The 19946-nt window shown below is 37.6% G+C and overlaps 1 protein-coding gene across 2 annotated transcripts in view; it reads left to right on the top strand.

The window, feature by feature from the left end:
- LOC111139761 (SIN3-HDAC complex associated factor) overlaps positions 1–19946 on the top strand; it is a 30315-nt gene that overhangs the window by 3668 nt on the left and 6701 nt on the right. For both annotated transcript variants that reach the window (XM_022492125.1, XM_022492124.1), the window contains exons 2-4: positions 11092–11239; positions 13028–13127; positions 15075–15201. In XM_022492125.1, coding sequence (XP_022347833.1) covers positions 11112–11239; positions 13028–13127; positions 15075–15201 — 355 coding nt within the window. In that variant the 5' untranslated portion in view covers positions 11092–11111. The remainder of the gene's footprint in view (positions 1–11091; positions 11240–13027; positions 13128–15074; positions 15202–19946) is intronic.

Below are 19946 nucleotides of genomic sequence, written 5' to 3'. Positions count from 1 at the left end.
TTTTTTTTTTTTTTTTTTTTTTTTTTTTGTTATGTGGCCCCAGGCATAGCTCAGAAATTATGCTGGTTAGACACATGGATGCTTCTTTGGTATTTGGGGTTTGCCTGCAGTCTAGACAACCGATAAGCAGCACCGGATCTGCAGCTTCTTTCCTGATTTCTCCCACATTTGGATAATGTTTAAGGGTTAGGATCTAAAAGTGATTGTTACCAAAAAATAATATCCTTAGATGCCACGCCCAAACAAAAAACTACAAATTGCTCTTTTCATTGTTCTGATATTAAATAGACCTGTTTCTCCCAGGTTTTGGTTGACCAAAGTACAAATACTTAAGGGCAGCCAATTAAGTAACAATACATTTCTGAAGTGGCTAGAAGGAACATATCAAGAATATGAAAAACTTTGTAAAATAACTATGAGTTTCTTTTGTGCAGTTATTTCTTTGGGCTATTATTAAAATGTGTTAAGAGATGTTTTTTAAGTACACTAAGATTCTTTGATTTGTTTATCTTGATTAGTATTTTATACCTGAGATACAGCTAGAATTTCAGTGTTCTTGGAGATTTCAAGTACAATAGAGCTTAATAGTTTCTGTTTTAAGTATCACATCATATGTGCAGAGGAGATTTGATTTATCAAGGTGAATGAATGGAGAGTGGGAAAGACCTCCTTCCTTTTTGCATAACTTTTTTCAGGAGTTTGGAAATGAAAAGTTCAATAGGTTGTGTATTCTGGAACTTTGGTGGGCAGCAGGCCTCAAAGCTGCTGTCCCACAGTATTATTAACTGGATGGTCAGTTTATTTTCCCACTTGTAATCAGGGCCTGGAAAAACCTGGCTCTTGGGGCTTAGACTCCTGTAGATTTATGTCAGAAAAGCAATTTGAGAATGATTTTCTATGTAAAATCAGTTTTTCACTGGGGAAAGCTTAAGCTTATTTGAAATATAAGCCAACTTTATATGCTGTGATGAGGACAAATTAATTTAACATGCTAACACATAGTAGGTTGCTTTAAAAATGCAACATTTTTTTTTTTCTCCACTTAAAGGGAATGTAATTGGCTGAGAAAGAAGAGAACCCATTTGTTGAGGCATTAGGTTTGTTGTTTGGAAGTCTCAGGTTAAAATGCCTAGGTTTCAAAGCTGTGATCGTGTTAAATAAGTCACTTCGTTGTCCAATTTTCTCCTCTGCAAAACAGTAATAATAATACCTACTACTTCACAAGGCTGTAAATAATTAAGCAAGTGATATGCTTGGTAAATACTGGCTGTTCTCACATATTTGGGAAGTAGACATTTTACAGGAGACAAAACTGAGGCCTGGGGCCAGTTACATTGCTGGAGGAAATAATTCAGTAAATGTTGAGTGGAAAGTATGAGTGTCTTTGGCCCTCTCCCCTACTTTCAGAAACTGGTTCTGGGAAGACACTGTCTTCTACACCAGGTTGCCTGTCCAATTTTGATTGAATCATTTTACAGCAAAAACTTGTGGAAATAGAGAAAACGCCATTCTCTTTCTTTCTGATTTCTCTTGTCCACAAGAGTCTTGGATTTTCCACACTTAGTTTTGATTCTGGGAGGTTACAAATTGAAAACGTTTCATTGTCTTTTGGCTCTTCAGTTTCTCTTTTAATTGAGTCTGTAACTAAGGTTTTCTGTGTTATGGAAATGATCTGGAAATGCATCTAGTCTAAGAGAAGGCAGTTTGTTTTCAAGGAAGGTTTTCTTTTTGCAACAGAAGTATGAGAGTTGCAACTGAACTAAAATAATTCATTTCTAGCTTTATATTGAGTTGTTTCCACCTATTACATAAGTTCGATTTGTCTTAATGTAATTTTAATTTGGTTCATGTTAATATATGCTGAGTTTAAATAGCTCTCGTTTTGAGATTTCATTTTGTTCCACACTATTCTCCTAACCTTTCCTTCCTCCCCACGTGCCTGCTTCAAATAAGCAAGAAATATTGTTCTGATTGTTATGAAAGCATTGAATTATTTTCTATTAGTCTTTTCTAATTAAAGTGATTCACTTGGTTAACATTCCCTGGAAATCTTTGAACCTTTTTTTCTACAAAAGTCTACAGACTAAATGTTAAAAATGACTCCATTAAAAGTATCAGTTTTCCAATACACTTCTTTATTGTGGACCCCATTTCCCATTCTGTGCGCTTAAGTATACTGTTCAGATCTGTTTTGCCTATCCCATTCTTCAGGCGTTAGCAAATTCTGCTTGTATCTGTGTATCATGTACAGGTAGCACCTGGTTGTAATATAAGACTTACAGTTCCTGCTCTGCAACAGTTTACCATTGAGAGGAGGAGGTAATAGAGCAAACAAGTGTGTAAAAATCCTGTGTTAGGTATTACAATACAGGTATAGACAGCGTTTGTTTAAAAAAAAAAAAAAATCATTTCCCGAGTTAAGAGGATGGAGGTAAAACCATCCCAAGACAGAGATAACAACCTGGGTAGAGATGTAGCTATTATTAAAGTTGGTTTGACACTCCTGGAATATCAGGACTCCAAGTTGGGAGCAGCTGGTAAGCAGGACCAGATCCTGAAAAGCTTTGCATTTCTTGCCAGAGAGTTTAGATATTATCCTGAAGTGCGTATTGATACCTTGAAAGAGATGATTAATGTTTGAGCTTTAGGAAGGGACCACCTGTTTGAAGGTTCTAAGGAAATCAGTTACAAGGCTCCAGCACCATAATGAGGAACAAATAGGCAGTGAGGACAGAAGGGACATGAACCAGAGAAGTGAAGGAAGAAATAGAATTTTTAAGGACTTAATAGTAGAAGCATGTTGGGGTCCATGCAGAGCCTGAGAAGGGAGAGTCCGGTTGACTTCCAGACTTTTTATGTGACTATATAGGTGATAACTAAGGTAGGTGAATACCAGAAGAACATCTTTGGAAGAGATTATAAAATTAGTGTAGAGTATTTAAAGGTTAGGACTTTCCAGCCCTTGTGTTGATGCTTTATAGGTACCATTCAGAAATGGAAGGGTCAGAGAGCTAAAGAAATTTTCTGAGGTTTGGGTCAGACCAGGTATATGCTACCATATCCCATTTCTTTTTTTTTTTCTTTTTTTAAAGATTTTATTTATTTATTTGAAACAGAGAGATCACAAGTAGACAGAGAGGCAGGCAGAGAGAGAAAGGGAGAAGCAGGCTCCCTGCCGAGCAGAGAGCCCGATGCGGGGCTCGATCCCAGGACCCTGAGATCATGACCTGAGCCGAAGGCAGAGGCTTTAACCCACTGAGCCACCCAGGCGCCCCCCATATCCCATTTCTTAACATTTTTCATAAGTTTGGAAACACAACAGCTTCACAGAAAAGAATATGTTCAATTTCATGACCTTAAAATCTCCCTGAAATGACCAGATTCTTCTTTTCCCACAAACCTGGGCTTAAAAGAAAACCATCAGAAATCAGGGTTCTGTCCTCAGTTTAATCTGTTGGATATGTCCTGGGATAAATAGAGTTTATATTTCTATAATATGCAAGTCTTTTTTTTTTTTAAGATTTTATTTATTTATTTGACAGAGATCACAAGCAGGCAGAGAGGCAGGCAGAGAGAGAGAGAGAGAGAGAGAGGAGGAAGCAGGCTCCCTGCTGAGCAGAGAGCCCAATGTGGGGCTCGATCCCAGGACCCAGAGATCATGACCTGAGCTGAAGGCAGAGGCTTTAACCCGCTGAGTCACCCAGGCACCCCTAATATGCAAGTCTTATAAATTTAAGGAAATAAATGGTATACAGACATTGGTATTTTCATACTCTTGCTTCACCAGCATCCCTGGAAAGTAGAAATAAGATTTCACTCTAATATTGCTGAGGGCAAATAGTTAGAAGTGACTTCCCATTCAGTTGTAAAGAGAAAAGCAGAAATAGACTCCAACTTGACTATTACAGTGCCTTTTTTTTTTTTTTAGCAGACTCAATGGTAGTTACATATCTTAAATGATGATAATCACCCCTTAGAAGCAGATAAATCCTATCTCCCTAACCTTTACAATTTTCTCATCCACTGGAGTCAGTCCTAATCTAGAATTGGAATACCCAGTGTTTTTTCACACTGTTAAAAATGGGAGGACCTAGTATTTTTTTTTTAATATTATCTAAAACTCAGAGACCTGGATTTTTTATTTTTATTTTTAACTTCGGCTATTTCAGTTGAAGACTTTATTTCTGAGTTTGACCTCTTTCCTGTAGGATGAGTTCTAGGCTCTTCTGCTAAGTGTGAATTCCACAGGCAACCATAATAAATACTTTACCACGTAATTCAGAGACTGGGTACATGTGTGAAGAAGCCATTGGCAAAGAATTGGGGTCCATAACCCTTCCTCAGTTTTTTTTTTTTCAGCCAAGTTAAAATTTGTCCCTTAAAAGTGAACAGGTAAAGTAAATTCAAGATTTTTGGTGTTGCGATATGGATTGGTAACAGGGAGGTAAGAGGGAATAATGTTCAGTGGCTCCATGGCTTTCCTTAATCAAGGCTGATGAAACAGGTCTCATTGTGGGGGAATATTGCAACCAAGTGGCCTGGCAGCATGAGAACACAAAACACTCTTAGTCCTGTTTGACTCTGAAGTGTTGCTCCAGTTACACTGTTAGTGTTTACTGGACCCTATACTTAGGTGATTAAAGATAGCATACCACTGACTAAAAATGGTGTCGAGGGTGACATTAACAATTAATTACAGCAACTAAAGGTTGCTTATAACTTTTGATCACGGGTATTTTTTCAGTGTTTATATCTCTTCCTTTCCCATCATTCTGTCATTTTAAAGTTCAACTCTAAAGAAATGCCATCTCCTTCACTTCAAAGTTGTCTTTGGTTGCTGGGTTCCCTTTGTCTTTATTCAACGCTGCTTCCTTCCCACTTTACAAATCTTTTGCTTGTCTCTTCTCCGCAGCTTCCTTCCCATCCTGCTCCATGTCTGTCCTGTACTCACTCTGCTGTGGAGTGTATTTCCTAATGTGTATCTCTCCATCTTGTGTCTTTGAGGAAGTTTGTTTAAGCTCTCTGGGCTCTCTCAGATCCCTCTTTAGTTAAGTCAAGGTGTGCGATGATACTAAGGTTTTGGGGGCGTGGTGTTGGAAAGAGGAAAGTGAAAGTAAGCTTCCTTCATCCTTGCTCCCCTCAGAGGCACTAGTTACTAGTTTTTAGAAAACGATTTTAAAAAGCCAGTTAAGGTCCCATTTCAAAAACACACAATGGGATTGTACTGTGTAACTGTGTTACTCAGTTTGTTTATTTTACAGAACAAGGTATCCTGGATAGTTCCCACGCTGTACATGTCACAAATCTGCATTCTTTTTAGGGGCTAGAACTGTATTCTGTAGTATGAAGACATCATAATTTAACCAATCTAAGAATCCATGGACATATAGGATGCTTCTAGTGTCGTGTGTGTGTGTGGTTTTTTTTTTTCCTTAGGTCTGTGTCCATTGGTTTCTAATAAAAGTGATGATTAGAAGCTGTAGAATTTTGGTCTATTGGAAATGAAAAACACTTTAGGAATTTTTTTTGGGGAGGTTGCATTTGTAATTATAATTACATGTTGCAATTGTAATTGTAATCAGAATTTCATCTCCCAAAGTGGCATGGACAAATTGTAACATTAACTATAAAGCTGACTTATCACCTTGGCATACATACTTCTCTTTTAGTTTTCTTCTATCCAGTCCATCCAGTGGCATTTTGTAGTTCTGAAAGGTATTTTTGGAAATTAAAAAAATGCTTTACTTCCTAAAAGGAATCTAGAAAGTGGAATTGGGGAAGTTATATTTAGAGGAACTATTGGTGTCCTTCAAAGTGTACCAAAAAAAGTGATCCTATTAGATGTTGCATTTATCATAAGAAGATAAATCTCTCTTTTCCTAAATGTTAAATTAATACCCTTGCAAGAGATAAAAGACAAGAATACTCTGTAGAATTAAGTTCTTCACCTCACTGTCTCCAATTCCATATTAAAAAGCATACTAAAAGCTTTGATATTTGCATTTCACTATTCTTCATACTGTTTCCTGATTAAAGTCAAGTTTAAAAGGAGTTTAGTATTGTTAAAAGACCCTCTTTAAGGCTTGAATTATTTATCAGAAAACTTTTTCTTAAATAGCATCCCTTCAGTATTAGCTATTGCTGTAAAGCTTCCTTTTCTTTCCCATTTATATTATGTTGTACTCAATGTACTTACCTTCTGCATGTTGAATTACGTATAAAATAGATACCATCCCTGCTCTTTGGCTTTGTAATCTTGTTAGATTAGATTATAATTGGTCCTTTTGATGGGGCTTCAGGCTGACTCAGTCAGTTAGTTGAGTATTGGACTCTTGATCTCCGGGTTGAGTTTGGGCCCCATGTAGGGCACAGAGATTACTTGATAAATAAATAAAGAATAGAATTGGTCCTTTTGTATCCTTGACATACAGCATTGACCCCACCCTTTCCTTGTGTTAACACTAAGGTTGCATTCCCCATCTTTTAATTAATTTGATCATTGGATTTATATGAATTGTGCAACTTTAAAGTGGAAAAAAAACCCAGAAATTAATCAGATGTTTAGAATTAATTGTTGCATTTTTTAAAAATTCACTTTTTGTTGTCTGTGATATTTTGCCTATATAGTTAAACTTATTTCTCTTATGGTTTTTGCTGACTTAACTGTTAACTTTAATCTTTTTAACTTTGGGAGATTGAATTAAGTTGGATAGAACAGTAAAAATTTGTGGCTGTTTGGCTGACAGCAGCCAAAGAAATAATGTTAATGAAAGTGCCTTATGAAACATGAGATGCTGTATAAACAACAACTTTAAAAAAAAAACATAGCAACTTGTTAAAAAAGTTTAATCACATTTATTGAGTACCTATTAAGTGACGGGGATTATTTAAAGGCTGAGGTTACAAAGATATACAAAGACAGAATTCCTAACCCAGTCTGTTTTCATTTTTAAAACAAGCTTTTTGAGATATAATTCACACACTGTAAAATTCACTCTTTAAAAGTGAACAAGTCAGTGGTTTTTAGTATGTTTACAGAATTCTGCAACCATCACCATTGTTCTAATTTTAGAAGACAAATGGCAGCTTTTAATAAGCATTTTAAATCTTTTCCTGATTTTTGGCTTTATCTCAAAGCTTAATTTTCTTCTGCTTTCCCCACACACTTAAGAGCAAGATTGTATGGTGTCCACTCTCTTCTGTAATTATTCATCAATTAGGAAGCAGATGGTATTAGCTTCCGTCTGTGAAAACAGTGTGGAATGATGTGACTCCTGTGAGAATAGATGCAAAAGTCACAAATAGTTTAATAGCTTACAGTGTCATTTGAACAAATAAAATAAATTGTTCTGGAGGAATCATTTAATATTGCACAAATGTGGGACTAGGAAAGAATATCCTAGGAAATTTCTAGGAATATTCTAGGAAAGAAATATTCTAAAGAACCACCAGGTTTGTTGAAATAACAGAAATTCCAGGTTTAAAATCTAGTTGTGTTACACCTACCTACCACCTTCTCTATAAATACAAAAAATAAGTTGGTTTTAGAGCCATTTTTTGTCCTCTTCCTCCAGACAGTGGGTAGGTTTTATAGGGTTGTTTTTTGTTTTGTTCTGTTTTGTTTTTTAAAACATTAGTGGGTCTCTAGATTCTGTGAAAATGCTTTCATTAATTTCTGGGCTCCCCAAAGCGCAAAATGGTTAAACACCAACCACTGCTTAACTGGGTTGCTGTAAACAAAGCCCAAAATGAAACCCCTGTGTATTTGCTGCAGATTTCAGGTGCCTCCCAAGTGCAGGAATAAGCTCAGAAAAGGTTTAATAGGTTTAAGTAATCCATTAAAAGGTTCATACACCTCCTGTGTGTCGGGGCAGGCGGGTGCCTTGCACCTTACTGCATTTAGCGCTGCCCAGAAAAGCAGGGACACCCCTCTCAGACACTGAAGCAGGATTTTATCAGGATGAACATAAGATTTCAGAGCTGTGTAAAGGATTGTCAGTCAGAAGATATCAGGCTATTTTATTTTCCCCAGTTCCTAAAAAAATATTACTCAGTCTGAAGAATGGGATGTCTTGTGGGGACTGTTGGGTAAGTTTTGTGGAGATCCCCACCAACAAAAAAATCATATTGAAGATGAACACTTGATTCACAATAGCTGCTTATAAAACGGAAGGCCTCAGTATTTAGCTATAACTCTAACATTCCTTAAAAGCTTGCCCATGCAGTAACTGGCACAAACTGTGTTTCTTGGTCAAATCCAGCCTTGGTGAAGGTAGATGCTATCTTGGAGATGATCCGAATGCTGTATGGTTTTGATGGCATGTTTATTTGTGGAGAGGGAAGGGGATTGTGAGTGGAGAGGTAGGAATCTGTTGTAATAGGATTTGGTCTGTGTATTAAGGGAATGAACTGGCCTTTCTTGCTGTACTTCCTTTGTCCTTGCTAAGAAGGGAGGCTGAAGTTTCCTAGAGCTATTGATGAAGCTGGCCACTGTAAGAGGAAGTGTGGACTTTTGACCTTGATGGTAATGGAGAATGTTAGTGGAGTTTGGAGAACCCACAGGTTAGTTGTGAGAGCTGGAAAGAGTCACGTAACATTTTTGTCTCAAAACCGAGGAATATACCATCATTTTCTTTAGGACATTTTCTTTTATTCATTCATTCATTCTTTCTTTCCTTCTCTCTCTCTTTCTTTTGAAGATTTTATTTATTTGACAGAGAGTGCAAGAGAGCACAAGCAGGGGGAGTAAGAGAGGGAGAAAAAGGCTCTCCTCTGAGCTGAGCAGAGCAGAGAGCCCAATGCTGGGCTCAATCCCAGGACCCTGGGATCATGACCTGAGGTGAAGGCAGAGCCTAACTGACTGAGCCACCCAGACACCCCTCAGGACATTTCTTTTCATTTATCATTTGGGCTTGTTATTTGGAGAAAAATCTGTATCTCATTTCACAGGCCGTACTACACCTCTTCCTACTGTGTAGAGTATTTTCCTCGTTTTTTTCCTCTCAAAAAAAAAAAATTCCCAAGTGCTTCATTTAACAAAAATAATCAACTAAGGATATTTTGTTTTCTTGTTTTAACAATTCTTAAATTGAAATAACTGTTTATTTTTTTTTTTCAAAGATTTTATTTACTTATTTGACAGAGATCACAAGTAGGCAGAGAGGCAGGCAGAGGGGAGGAAGCAGGCTCCTTGCTGAGCAGAGAGCCCGACATGAGGCTTGATCCCAGGACCCTGGGATCATGACCAGAGCTGAAGGCGGAGGCTTTAACCCACTGAGCTACCCAGCCACCCTGAAATAACTGTTTAGGCTTAATTATTGAAGTGCATCAGTGGCCTTCTGCCTGGCCCCCATCTCCCTTCTTTGCCTGCCTCCCCCACCAACAAAAACATTTAAGAAGAACACTTGAGGGGCGCCTGGGTGGCTCAGTGGGTTAAAGCCTCTGCTTTTGGCTCAGGTCATGATCCCAGGGTCCTGGGATCAAGCCCCGCATCGGGCTCTCTGCTCAGCGGGGAGCCTGCTTCCTCCTCTCTCTCTCTGCCTACTTGTGATCTCTGTCTGTCAAATAAATAAATAAAATCTTAAAAAAAAAAAAAGAACACTTGATAAATAATAGCCCATTTTTAAAAGGAAAACTTGAGTGTTTAGTTGTTTGCTAATAAAATTAAAAAAAAATAAATCCTAAATTTTCTGTCCGTATTTCAGAATCCCTCAATCTCAGACACATAACACAGCATGGGTTATTTGATTATTTCTGTGAATTGCTTTTGTAAATACTTCCTCTGGTGTACTAACCAGAATTGAGATGGAATGGGGATCAGACAGATCATCCAAAGACATACCAAAGTTGTTGTTTTACTCCTATTTATTTCAGTGTGTATCTAAAAGAGCTTTAAAAGGATGGTGTTCTGTGGTTATGACTCCTAAAACTATGGGTACCAGTCTACTTGGTATTAATAATGTTTTTCTTATTGATACTGTATGTGATGCTTTTGTGATTTGTAGTTGGATTCTTAACACTTGCCCATTGGGATTTAGTTTCTATATTCATTGACTTTTTAGTCTCTCTCTGATGAGACACCATAAAAGAACACCAGATGTTCTGGTGAAACTGTCTCTTGGTTTGGGTATTCTAAATTTCTTCTAAGGTGGGTATTTACTGCCAGCTACATTTTTGCTACATGTAAGCTCTAGAGCTGTTCCTTTCTTCCTTGCTTGATACTGAGATGTTTTTCATCATGAGAATCACAGTTTATCTCACCTGCATTTCTTGGACTTCTGCCTCTCAGTATTTATTACTGCTCTCAGGGACAGGTCTTCATAGAAGAGCTGTCGGGAAATATGAGCTTGTTTTTAATTAATCTTAATAATTTATAAAATTATTATTCTTGAATCCTGACCCTGGATTTTTGTGAATTTTACATCCTCCTTGCAGTAGTTTGAATTCAGAGTCAACTTGCTGGCTTAGAACTTCCCATTTATCACAGAAGAAATCCCCTTTAACTTCCCATAGGGCAGAGTATTGTGGGTTGATGCATATTGAGCTACTTGTGTTCTTAGTATCAAATAGTGGTCATGGTAAATGCTCAAAACTTCCCCAGCAGGGAATCATATACATGCAAAGGCGCAAAACAGAAGGGCGGGTGCCTTACCTTAAATTTTAGGATGTGTCCTTCATTGTGTAGGATTCCATCATTTTATAGTGGGGAGAGTTTATTATATTTTCTACTTAAAAGTTGATTTTTAAAAAATGCTTCCCTCCCCTCATTTTTGGAATGAGTGTTGCCAAGAGGGTAAAAGGAGGTGTTGTAGAGGCCTTGTTAAATAACTGAGCTATTTTGTGTGGTGTTTTTTTTTTCCTTCAGTTTTTTTTCTAATTAACGTATAATGTATTCTCTGTGTTTTATACACTTGCCATGCATGCTAGTGCCAAGAATGGAGGTAGATCGAGGAGGTCTTCCCCAGAGCCCTCCTGTCTGGCTTGGTCATGTACTATCAAGTTGTTGGGGGTGGGGTGGAGCAGAGAACTCTCTTTTAATGGTTCCTTGTTACAGCCCTCAACAAAGCTGTGTCAATTCCCTTGGCTTTACAGACTATTGCCCAGAAGAAAAGATGTTTGGTTTTCACAAGCCAAAGATGTACCGAAGTATAGAGGGCTGCTGTATTTGCAGAGCGAAGTCCTCCAGTTCTCGATTCACTGACAGTAAACGCTATGAAAAGGACTTTCAGAGCTGTTTTGGGTAAGATCATCTGATGTTTTTACCATTCTTAAGGTGAAAAAGATCACAGCTTACGAAATATTTCCGAGCAAGGCAGGCAGTTGGAGTAATGTGCTAATAAATTAAATCACTGCATTCTCATCTAGGCTATTTTAAGGTTCTTGCTTTGAAAACGGATCAAACAATACCACTTACTCTTTTCCAGATTATAAGGAACTACCAAATCGGAAGCCCCTTAGTTATACCAAACAAACTCTCGTTTTTAACTTCAAGATATATAGAGAGACTTTACTCTTATTTTCTCTTAATAGTGGTTGTTCTCCGAGTTTTCTGTTCTTTGTGTTGTTTTTCTAAATTATGGAAATGTATTTTAACTCAGCCTCGTGTGGATAATAACAGGACTTAATGTTCTGCCCTGAAGTCTGTCGGGGTATGTTTCATTTTATGATTCTGTTCTTCATTTATCTTTTTTTTTTTTTTAAGATTTCTTTATTTATTTTGAGGGAGGGGAAGAGAGGATCTCTCTAGGAGACTCCCCACTGAGCGCACGCAGTTGGTGGGACTCCATCCTGCAGCCCTGAGATCATGACCTGAGCCGAAATTAAGAGTTGGATTTCACGGTTGCCTGGATGGCTTAGTCATTAGGTATCTGCCTTCTGTTCAGGTCATGGTCTTGGGGTCCTGGGATCGAGCCCCGCATCGGGCTCTCTGCTCAGCATGGAGCCTGCTTCTCCCTCTCCCGCTCCCCCTGCCTGTATTCCCTCTCCCTCTCTCACTCTGTCAAATAAATAAATAAAATCTTTAAAATAAAAAAAAGAAGAGTTGGATTTCAACTGACTGAGCCATCGGGGTGCCCCTCATTTATCTCTTGAAAATAAACCTCTGGTTAATAAAATGGAATTTACTTTCTGACAAGTGCTTGGATAAAATACTCACTGTTGAACCATTTCCCATGTTAGAAGTTATTTTTACCACTTCTCTTTTTTTATCAAAATACTTGTTGAATTTTTATTTGTAAATCCTGGATTTTGTAATTATTTTGAAGGTTGTCAAAGAGTTTCTTCTGACCTTGCCTTTTTAAATTACATTTTTCTCCTAATGTTTCCAGTGGTATACACGATAAACGTTACCAGTATTTTTTTGTATGTATTTATAATAGTGCACTAAATGAAAGTTCTTCAAAGACAGAATTTAAAAAGAGCTTGGTGACTAGTCCTATAGATTCCCCCCGCCACCATGCAGATGCAGTCATTTTGAAAAAACTACAGTGCCTCCAGTTATGTGTCTAAAACTAGAATATTGTGATACATTAGTTTACTTAAAAGGTGGCATTTTGTTGTTTGTGGAAGTACCTACACACTTGAAAAAGATTAATTGGACTACATTGTTTGAAACCATGGTGACCAGAATCTCCTCTAGGTCTTAAATTTTACTATTACTTAACTTTTAAAATGTTATTTTAGAATGACCAAATTGCAGTACATAGAATGAATGGTTCATTGGATCAAGGAGTTAATTAATATTTATAAAATGTAACAATGGAACTGGATCACCCAGGACAATTAGAAATTACATCTATAAAGTATAATTGGGTGTATTTTTTTCTAAAAGAAATGTAATTGCATGAATTTTTCCCTCCCTCCCCAACATTTTATTTTTTAAGTAATCGCTCTACCCAATGTGGGCTCGAACTTATAACCTAGAGAGCAAAAGTTCTATGCTCTACCAACTGAGCCAGCCAGGTGCCCCTGCATGACTTCTTTAATGTAAATGATGAAACTAACAAAGGTTTGGTTGTTTTCTTATCAGGTTGCATGAGACTCGTTCAGGAGACATCTGTAATGCCTGTGTCCTGCTTGTGAAAAGATGGAAGAAATTGCCAGCAGGATCAAAAAAAAACTGGAATCATGTTAGTTCATCTTTTGTCTTTCTCAGTTATGCTTTTAAAGTAACATTAGTTTTCCCCCTAATTTAGGAAATAGTATGTCCCTCAGATGGTAAGTGGAAAAACTAAAGAAAAAACACCAGTTACTGCTCAGATATAATTACTTAACATTTTGGCATTTTTAGAAGCAGAATAGCTTGGTGTAACATTTCTCTAAGGCTGTATCCAGTATCCTCATTCTGGAGATTCACTGTGTACATTCTCGTATTTTAGGTTTAATACATTCCTCCAGTTAATTAGACACGGGTTGTTTTTAAACTCTTAGGATAACGTTTATCCTAACTCACTGTGGTACCATCATGAGCACAGTAGGGTTTAGAATTAACTGGATTTGAATCCTGCCATTACCACTTACTAATTGTGAACTCTGGGCAAGTTACATTTACTTATAAAGTGCAAGGATAATAGCTATCCTTATAGCTCTTGTGAGAACCGAATGAGATTATATGTATAAAGTCTAACACATAGTGATCAATTATGGGGAAGCTGTTATTCTCTGTACTTCGATCTAGTTGAGGTCATACTGGTATGTAAATGTGTGTTGTATTTGCTCATTGTCACTGGTTTTCTGTGACCAGAACGACACTGTTAGGTCTTATTTAATTCTCTCTTTTTAAAAAAATATTTTATTTATTTATTTGACACAGAGAGAGAGAGAGATCACAAGTAGGCAGAGAAGGCGCAGGCAGTGGGATGGGGAAAAGCAGGCTCTCGCTGAGCAGAGAGCCTGATGCGGGGCTCGATTCCAGGACCCTGAGACCACGATCTGAGCTGAAGGCGAAGGCTTAACCCACTGAGCCACCCAGGTGCCCCTAATTCTTCTGTATGCTAGCTTTGAGAACATTTATGGCATTTATACAAAATCTTTTTTTAAGCAGGCGTTTATTCTTTATCTTTTATCCTGACACTAGCCTTGCATTGTCGTTTGGTGACCATGTTACATTATTAGATTTTTGTGAATCTTAAAATTTATAAAAAAGTGCGTTTTCTTTTTTTTTTTTTTTTTTGATTTTATTTATTTGTGAGAGAGGGAGAGAGAGTGAGCGAGCACAGGCAGACAGAATGGCAGGCAGAGGCAGAGGGAGAAGCAGGCTCCCTGCAGAGCAAGGAGCCCGATGTGGGACTCGATCCCAGGACGCTAGGATCATGACCTGAGCCGAAGGCAGCTGCTTAACCAACTGAGCCACCCAGGCGTCCCAAAGTGCGTTTTCTTTAGCTTTATTTAGAGATGATCCAAATTGTGATTTTGAAGGTGATGGCAACCTTTTTAAGGGTAGAAATGTGCAAATAGTAAGTGTGAATCAATTCATGAGAAGTGATACCACGCAGGGCTGAACCAGTGACCATGCTAGATGGTGTGAGAATATACCATTGCCATCCTGTAAGTGACCTCAGGGATTAAAGCATGTAATGGAAAAAAGGATAAAGCATAGATGTGAAAACCTTGATTTGAGTCTTGTACCCCTCTCTACCCATTTTTTCCCATTTACTAGCTTAGTGAAATAAAGGAAAAGATAATTTCTCTCATTTTCCTTCACCCTAAATTGGAGTAACAAAAATAGTCCTGTTACTACTATGTAGCGAGGGTAAAATCAAAAGTGTATGAAAGCTTTTTGTAAACCATAAAACACTGTCTCATAGGAATGTTAGTTGTTACTAGGCTTGATTTTCTTTAACCTCTTGGGTCATTCTTGCTGTATATAAATCTATTTCAATTTTTTGTACATGGTATTTTTTAATACCGTGTGATGATTAAAAGTACATGTGGACTCTCAAATACTCTGATTAGAGTATTAAGAGTAAGCTGGTTCTCAATTTTGGCTCCTTCAAATAGGCATTTATCTGAACTGAAGGAATACAAGAGGTATCATTTTTTTTAAATGGTATTAAATATTCAGTATTTTCTTCCAGGTGGTAGATGCAAGGGCAGGACCCAGTCTGAAGACTACATTGAAACCAAAGAAAGTGAAAACTCTATCTGGAAACAGGATAAAAAGCAACCAGATCAGTAAACTACAGAAGGAATTTAAACGTCACAGTAAGTTTGATATGAAATATAGGTACTTAGGAATCATTGTTTGTTTTTTATTTTTGTCTGGGGGTGGCATATGGTATGTATAGGTTTGTTAAATTTATTTTAAAAACGTGTTTGAGGGTGTTGTGTACTGTAGAGCTATTTCTGTGGACTTGTGGAACTCTAATTTTGATGTCCTCAAAGTACTTTGACCAGCTACTTCTTCAGAATGTGTGGAGACCCCTCTGACCTCAGAGGTCACTGAGGTCTCTAATGCACTCAGATCTCATTATTACCATCTGAAACTTTCTAGAAGGTGGTTTCTCAAGCTTGTTCGCTTGTTTTATATGCATAAAGAAATTGAGTTCTGGAGATGTGCAGAAAAGGTATGTAAATAATTAGTGGACGGTATGACATTAAGGCCCAGGTTTTAGGAAGGTAACTTCAGAAATCATAATTCACAGATTGCAGTAAAATAAAGCTAGCCCCAGGACTTGAGGTTTCTGGGGCAGTGTGTATTATGTATGATGGAATGGGAAAGGAATGACAAACTAATATGGGCTTTTATATGTATATATATAAATAAATATATATATATATATATATTTTTTTTTTTTTTTAAAGAGAGAGGGAGACAGCAAGAGAGGGAACACAAGCAGGGAGAGTAGGAGAGGGCGAAGCAGGGTCCCTGCTGAGCAAGAATCTCGATGTGGGACTCTTTCCCAAGGCCCCAGGATTATGACCTCAGCTGAAGACAGACAGATGCTTAACTGACTGAGCCACCCAGGTGCCCCAGTGCTTGTTCTAGAATAATGGTAAAAGATAGTTAAATATACCGATAAGGTAGAGTAAGGAAAGGAGAACTGTCATCTCTTGGACGTTTTGGTGTATGTACCAAGCATTTTACATACATAGCCATCTCAATGATTTGTCTTAGAGATTAGAATAGGAAGTAGAGTGGTGATTTAACCTTGACCCAGGTCACTTAGTAACGATGATACAGATGAATTCAACCTCTGGTTTGTCTTGACTTCAAAGCCCTGTGCTCTTTGAGTAATACCACCCTGCTCTCTAGGGTAGTATAATCAATACTCACAACTTTGAAGTTTTTGCAGTTCTTCTGCTGACTCTCTGCTTTTTTTAAGTAGGTGTTACTAGTCTATAGTTACTCTGATGATAGATTTATTTAATCTTCGACTAAAATATTTTAATACTTTGTAGTAAAATATTTAGGTATTATCAGATATGTGTATATTTAAATTATATGTGTTCTTTTCTTTTATTTAAAACATTTTTTCCTCTAAGTTTTGACTTAAATTCCAGTTAACATACAGTGTAATATTAGTTTCAGGAGTAGAATTTAGTGATTTATTACTTACATATGATACATATGTACATATGATAATGAACAATGCTCCTTCCAATACCTGCCCTCCTTAATACCCATCCCCCATTTAGCCCATTCTCCTCACCACCCTTAAGTAATGCCTAGTTTGTTCCCTGTAGTTAAGAGTCTGTTTTCTGCTTTGCTTCATTCCCACCCCCATGTTCATCTCTTTTATTTCTTAAGTTCCACATATAAGTGAAATCATATGGTATTTGTCTTTCTCTGACTGACCTATTTTGGTTAGTATAATACTCTGTAGCTCTATCTACATCATTGCAGACCTTCTTTTAAAAGTCTCATTCTTGGGGCACCTGGGTGGCTCAGTGGGTTAAAGCCTCTGCCTTCGGCTCAGGTCATGGTCCCAGGGTCCTGGGATCGAGCCCTGCATCGGGCTCTCTGCTCGGCGGGGAGCCTGCTTCTCCCTCTCTCTCTCTCTGCTTGCCTCTCTGCCTACTTGTGATCTCTGTCTGTCAAATAAATAAATAAATAAAAATCTTAAAAAAAAAAAAGTCTCATTCTTTAGGGTTGTGTAATGCATGTGTGAGTGCACGCACATACACGCACACCCACCACCCCCCATCTTTATTCATTTATTTATATAGATGGACACTTGGGTTGCTTCCGTATCTTGGCCATTGTATATAATGCTACAGTAAACATATGGATGCCTACATCTTTTCAAATTAGTGTTTTCATTTTCATTTGGTAAATATGCAGTAGTGGAATTACTGGATCACATATTTCTATTTTTAAATTTTTGAGGGAACCTCCATACTGTTTTCTACAGTGGTTGTACCAGTTTGCATTCCCATCAGCAGTACACAAGGGTTCCCTTTTTCTTCACATCCTTATGAACACTTATTTTTTGTCCTTTTTCTCTTTTTTTGGGAAAAATGTGTATTAAGGTCCTCTGTCCATTTTGTAACTGGATTGTTTGTTTATGTATGTTCCCTTCTTAATCAGCTATCACCTGGGGAAAAGCAAAAGACTAACTCTACCCTCCATTCTTACTAAGTTTTAATGAACATTTGGGAAATAGCAATTTTCTTCTACCACTTGAAGGTTAAAGGAATTGATTATTCATATGTATATTCTCAGCTCCTCCCTTTAATTATGGGGAAAGTGATACCTGACTCAGTTTTGCCTTACCTAAGGGAATATGTCCGGTGTAATTTTAGATTTTTAGTATAAAGCTCTGTTGTGGAGGGAGGGATTGAAGACTAAAAATAAGTTCCTTTGAAAAAGGTGTGTGGGCTTTGTAGGCTTAGACTGAAATGGGGTTTTCCCATGTGCATTGTGAATTGTTAGCACCTGTGTGCAACATCACAGTTTTGAGTTACTCGAATTTATATACATCACCCACTAAATGGTGTTCCTGCCTCTGGTTATATATTGCTTCCATGCATCTTGCATGTGCCTGACCTTTATTTTTATTTCTGAGATAGGCTTTCTTTTGTGTGGTATACTGGAAAGGCATTAGACCTAGAGCTTGAAGATCTGGATTTTTGAGTTACTGTTCTTGAAACTTAACAAATATGTGACCTTTGTGGTACTTAACATTGAACTATATTGTTCTAATCTGAGAAATGGGGATAATCAAGTTAAAAAGGGTTTTGTAAAACAAAACAAATTCCTATATAATTGTTATTCTTTTTTTTTTAATCCTTAAAATCTACAGTGAATTCTGGTTGCTGTGGAATAAAGTTGAAAATCCATAGTGAGCCTCTTGGAAGTCCTATTTTAGGCAAAGAATATTTGGCCTGAATCAGTTCTCTTTCTGTGCACAGTGTGTTCTGCTTCTACTACTTTGCTCATCATCCCTACCTACCCCATGCTAACTAATTACTCTTTTGTGCCTTTTCAAATCCCACAGTTTTTAAGATTTTAAAAATTGTAATTTTTTTGAAGAATTTCCAGCCCTGCATTCTAGAAGAGAATTTTCTTCCTTACAGCATTTTTATATAGTTAGTTGTATTCTAGTATCCCAAGTGTTAGATTAAACCATATGAAATTGCCATTTTTATGGGTAGAAAATGGTCTAATAAACTGCAGCTTCAAATGTTTGTTAGATATTAAGCACTCCTAGGATGTGAGTTTTCTTGGCCAGCGTAGAGCTGATTGCTGCTGTTAATTGTTTGGGAAGCCTTTTAAAAACATTCCAGGAGACTTATTTCTTAAAGCCTGCTATTGAGGATTTTGTAGATAAACTTTTGTTGATACAAAGCACCATAAGCTCTAGTCATAGGTTTTTTTTCAGTCTGTTTCTTGCCGTGTAGGAAACGACATGGGGTTTGATATGTAATAGATATGTCCTTAATAAATATTGATTGGGGAGGGCACCTGGGTGGCGCAGTGGGATATGTGTCAGACTCTTGGTTTTTCCTTGGGTTGTGATCTCAGGGTCAGGAGATGGAGGCTCCAGTTGGGCTCCACGATCAGCACGGAGTCTGCTTGAGACCCTTTCTCCCTCTCCCCATGCCCCTTCCCCCACTTGCATGCTCTCATTCTCTCAAATAAATAAATAAATCTTTAAAAACGATTAATTTGAAATGAAACAAGATGGGATTGGGAGGGAGACAAACCATAAGAGTCTCTTTTTAAAAGATTTTATTTATTTATTTTTTGAAAGACAAAGATCACAAGCAGGTAGAGAGGCAGGCAGAGAGAGAGGAGGAAGCAGGCTCCCTGCCGAGCAGAGAACCCAATGTGGGGCTTGATCCCAGGACCCTGAGATTATGACCTGAGCCGAAGGCAGAGGCTTTAACCCACTGAGCCACCCAGGTGCCCCCATAAGAGACTCTTAATCTTACAAAACAAACTGAGGGTTGCCGGGCGTAGGGAGAGGGTGGTGGGGTTATGGACACTGGGGAGGGTATGTGCTTTGGTGAGTGCTATGAAGTGTATAAACTTGGCGATTCACAGACCTGTACATTATATGTTAATGTACATTATATGTTAATAATACATTATATGTCAATAAAAAATAAAAATTTTTTTAAAAAGATTTGGTTCTTTGAATTGGGCGAGTGCTCTATCCACCTTTATGGGGAGTGGGGAATGTGGTAAGCTCAGCCCTTATTTGTGAAATTGTTGTCACTGGAGAATAGCAATATGAAAGCCTTAGAGCATGGTGACCATCAACCAGAAGGCTTACTTTCTGGCTTGTAAATTCGACTTGTCTTTTAAGGGCAAAAATAATAAATCATGTTTAGCTTGTATCTAATGAATTGCCTTTTGAAATTAAGATCTGTTGTTTTTCCTTTATAGGTAAGGTATTTTTCTTTGGTTGCTTTTAAGATTTTTTCCTCTGTCTTAAGCTTTAAGAAATTAAATTCTTAGTATTGATTGCTTTGAGTACATCCTGTTTGGAGTTTTTTTCAGC

The sequence above is a fragment of the Enhydra lutris genome, unplaced genomic scaffold, assembly GCF_002288905.1.
Source record: "Enhydra lutris kenyoni isolate GAN:26980312 unplaced genomic scaffold, ASM228890v2 scaffoldscaffold116, whole genome shotgun sequence".
Lineage (NCBI taxonomy): Eukaryota > Metazoa > Chordata > Mammalia > Carnivora > Mustelidae > Enhydra > Enhydra lutris.
Note: the sequence above shows the minus strand (reverse complement) of the source record. Positions and strands in the feature narration are given on the sequence as shown.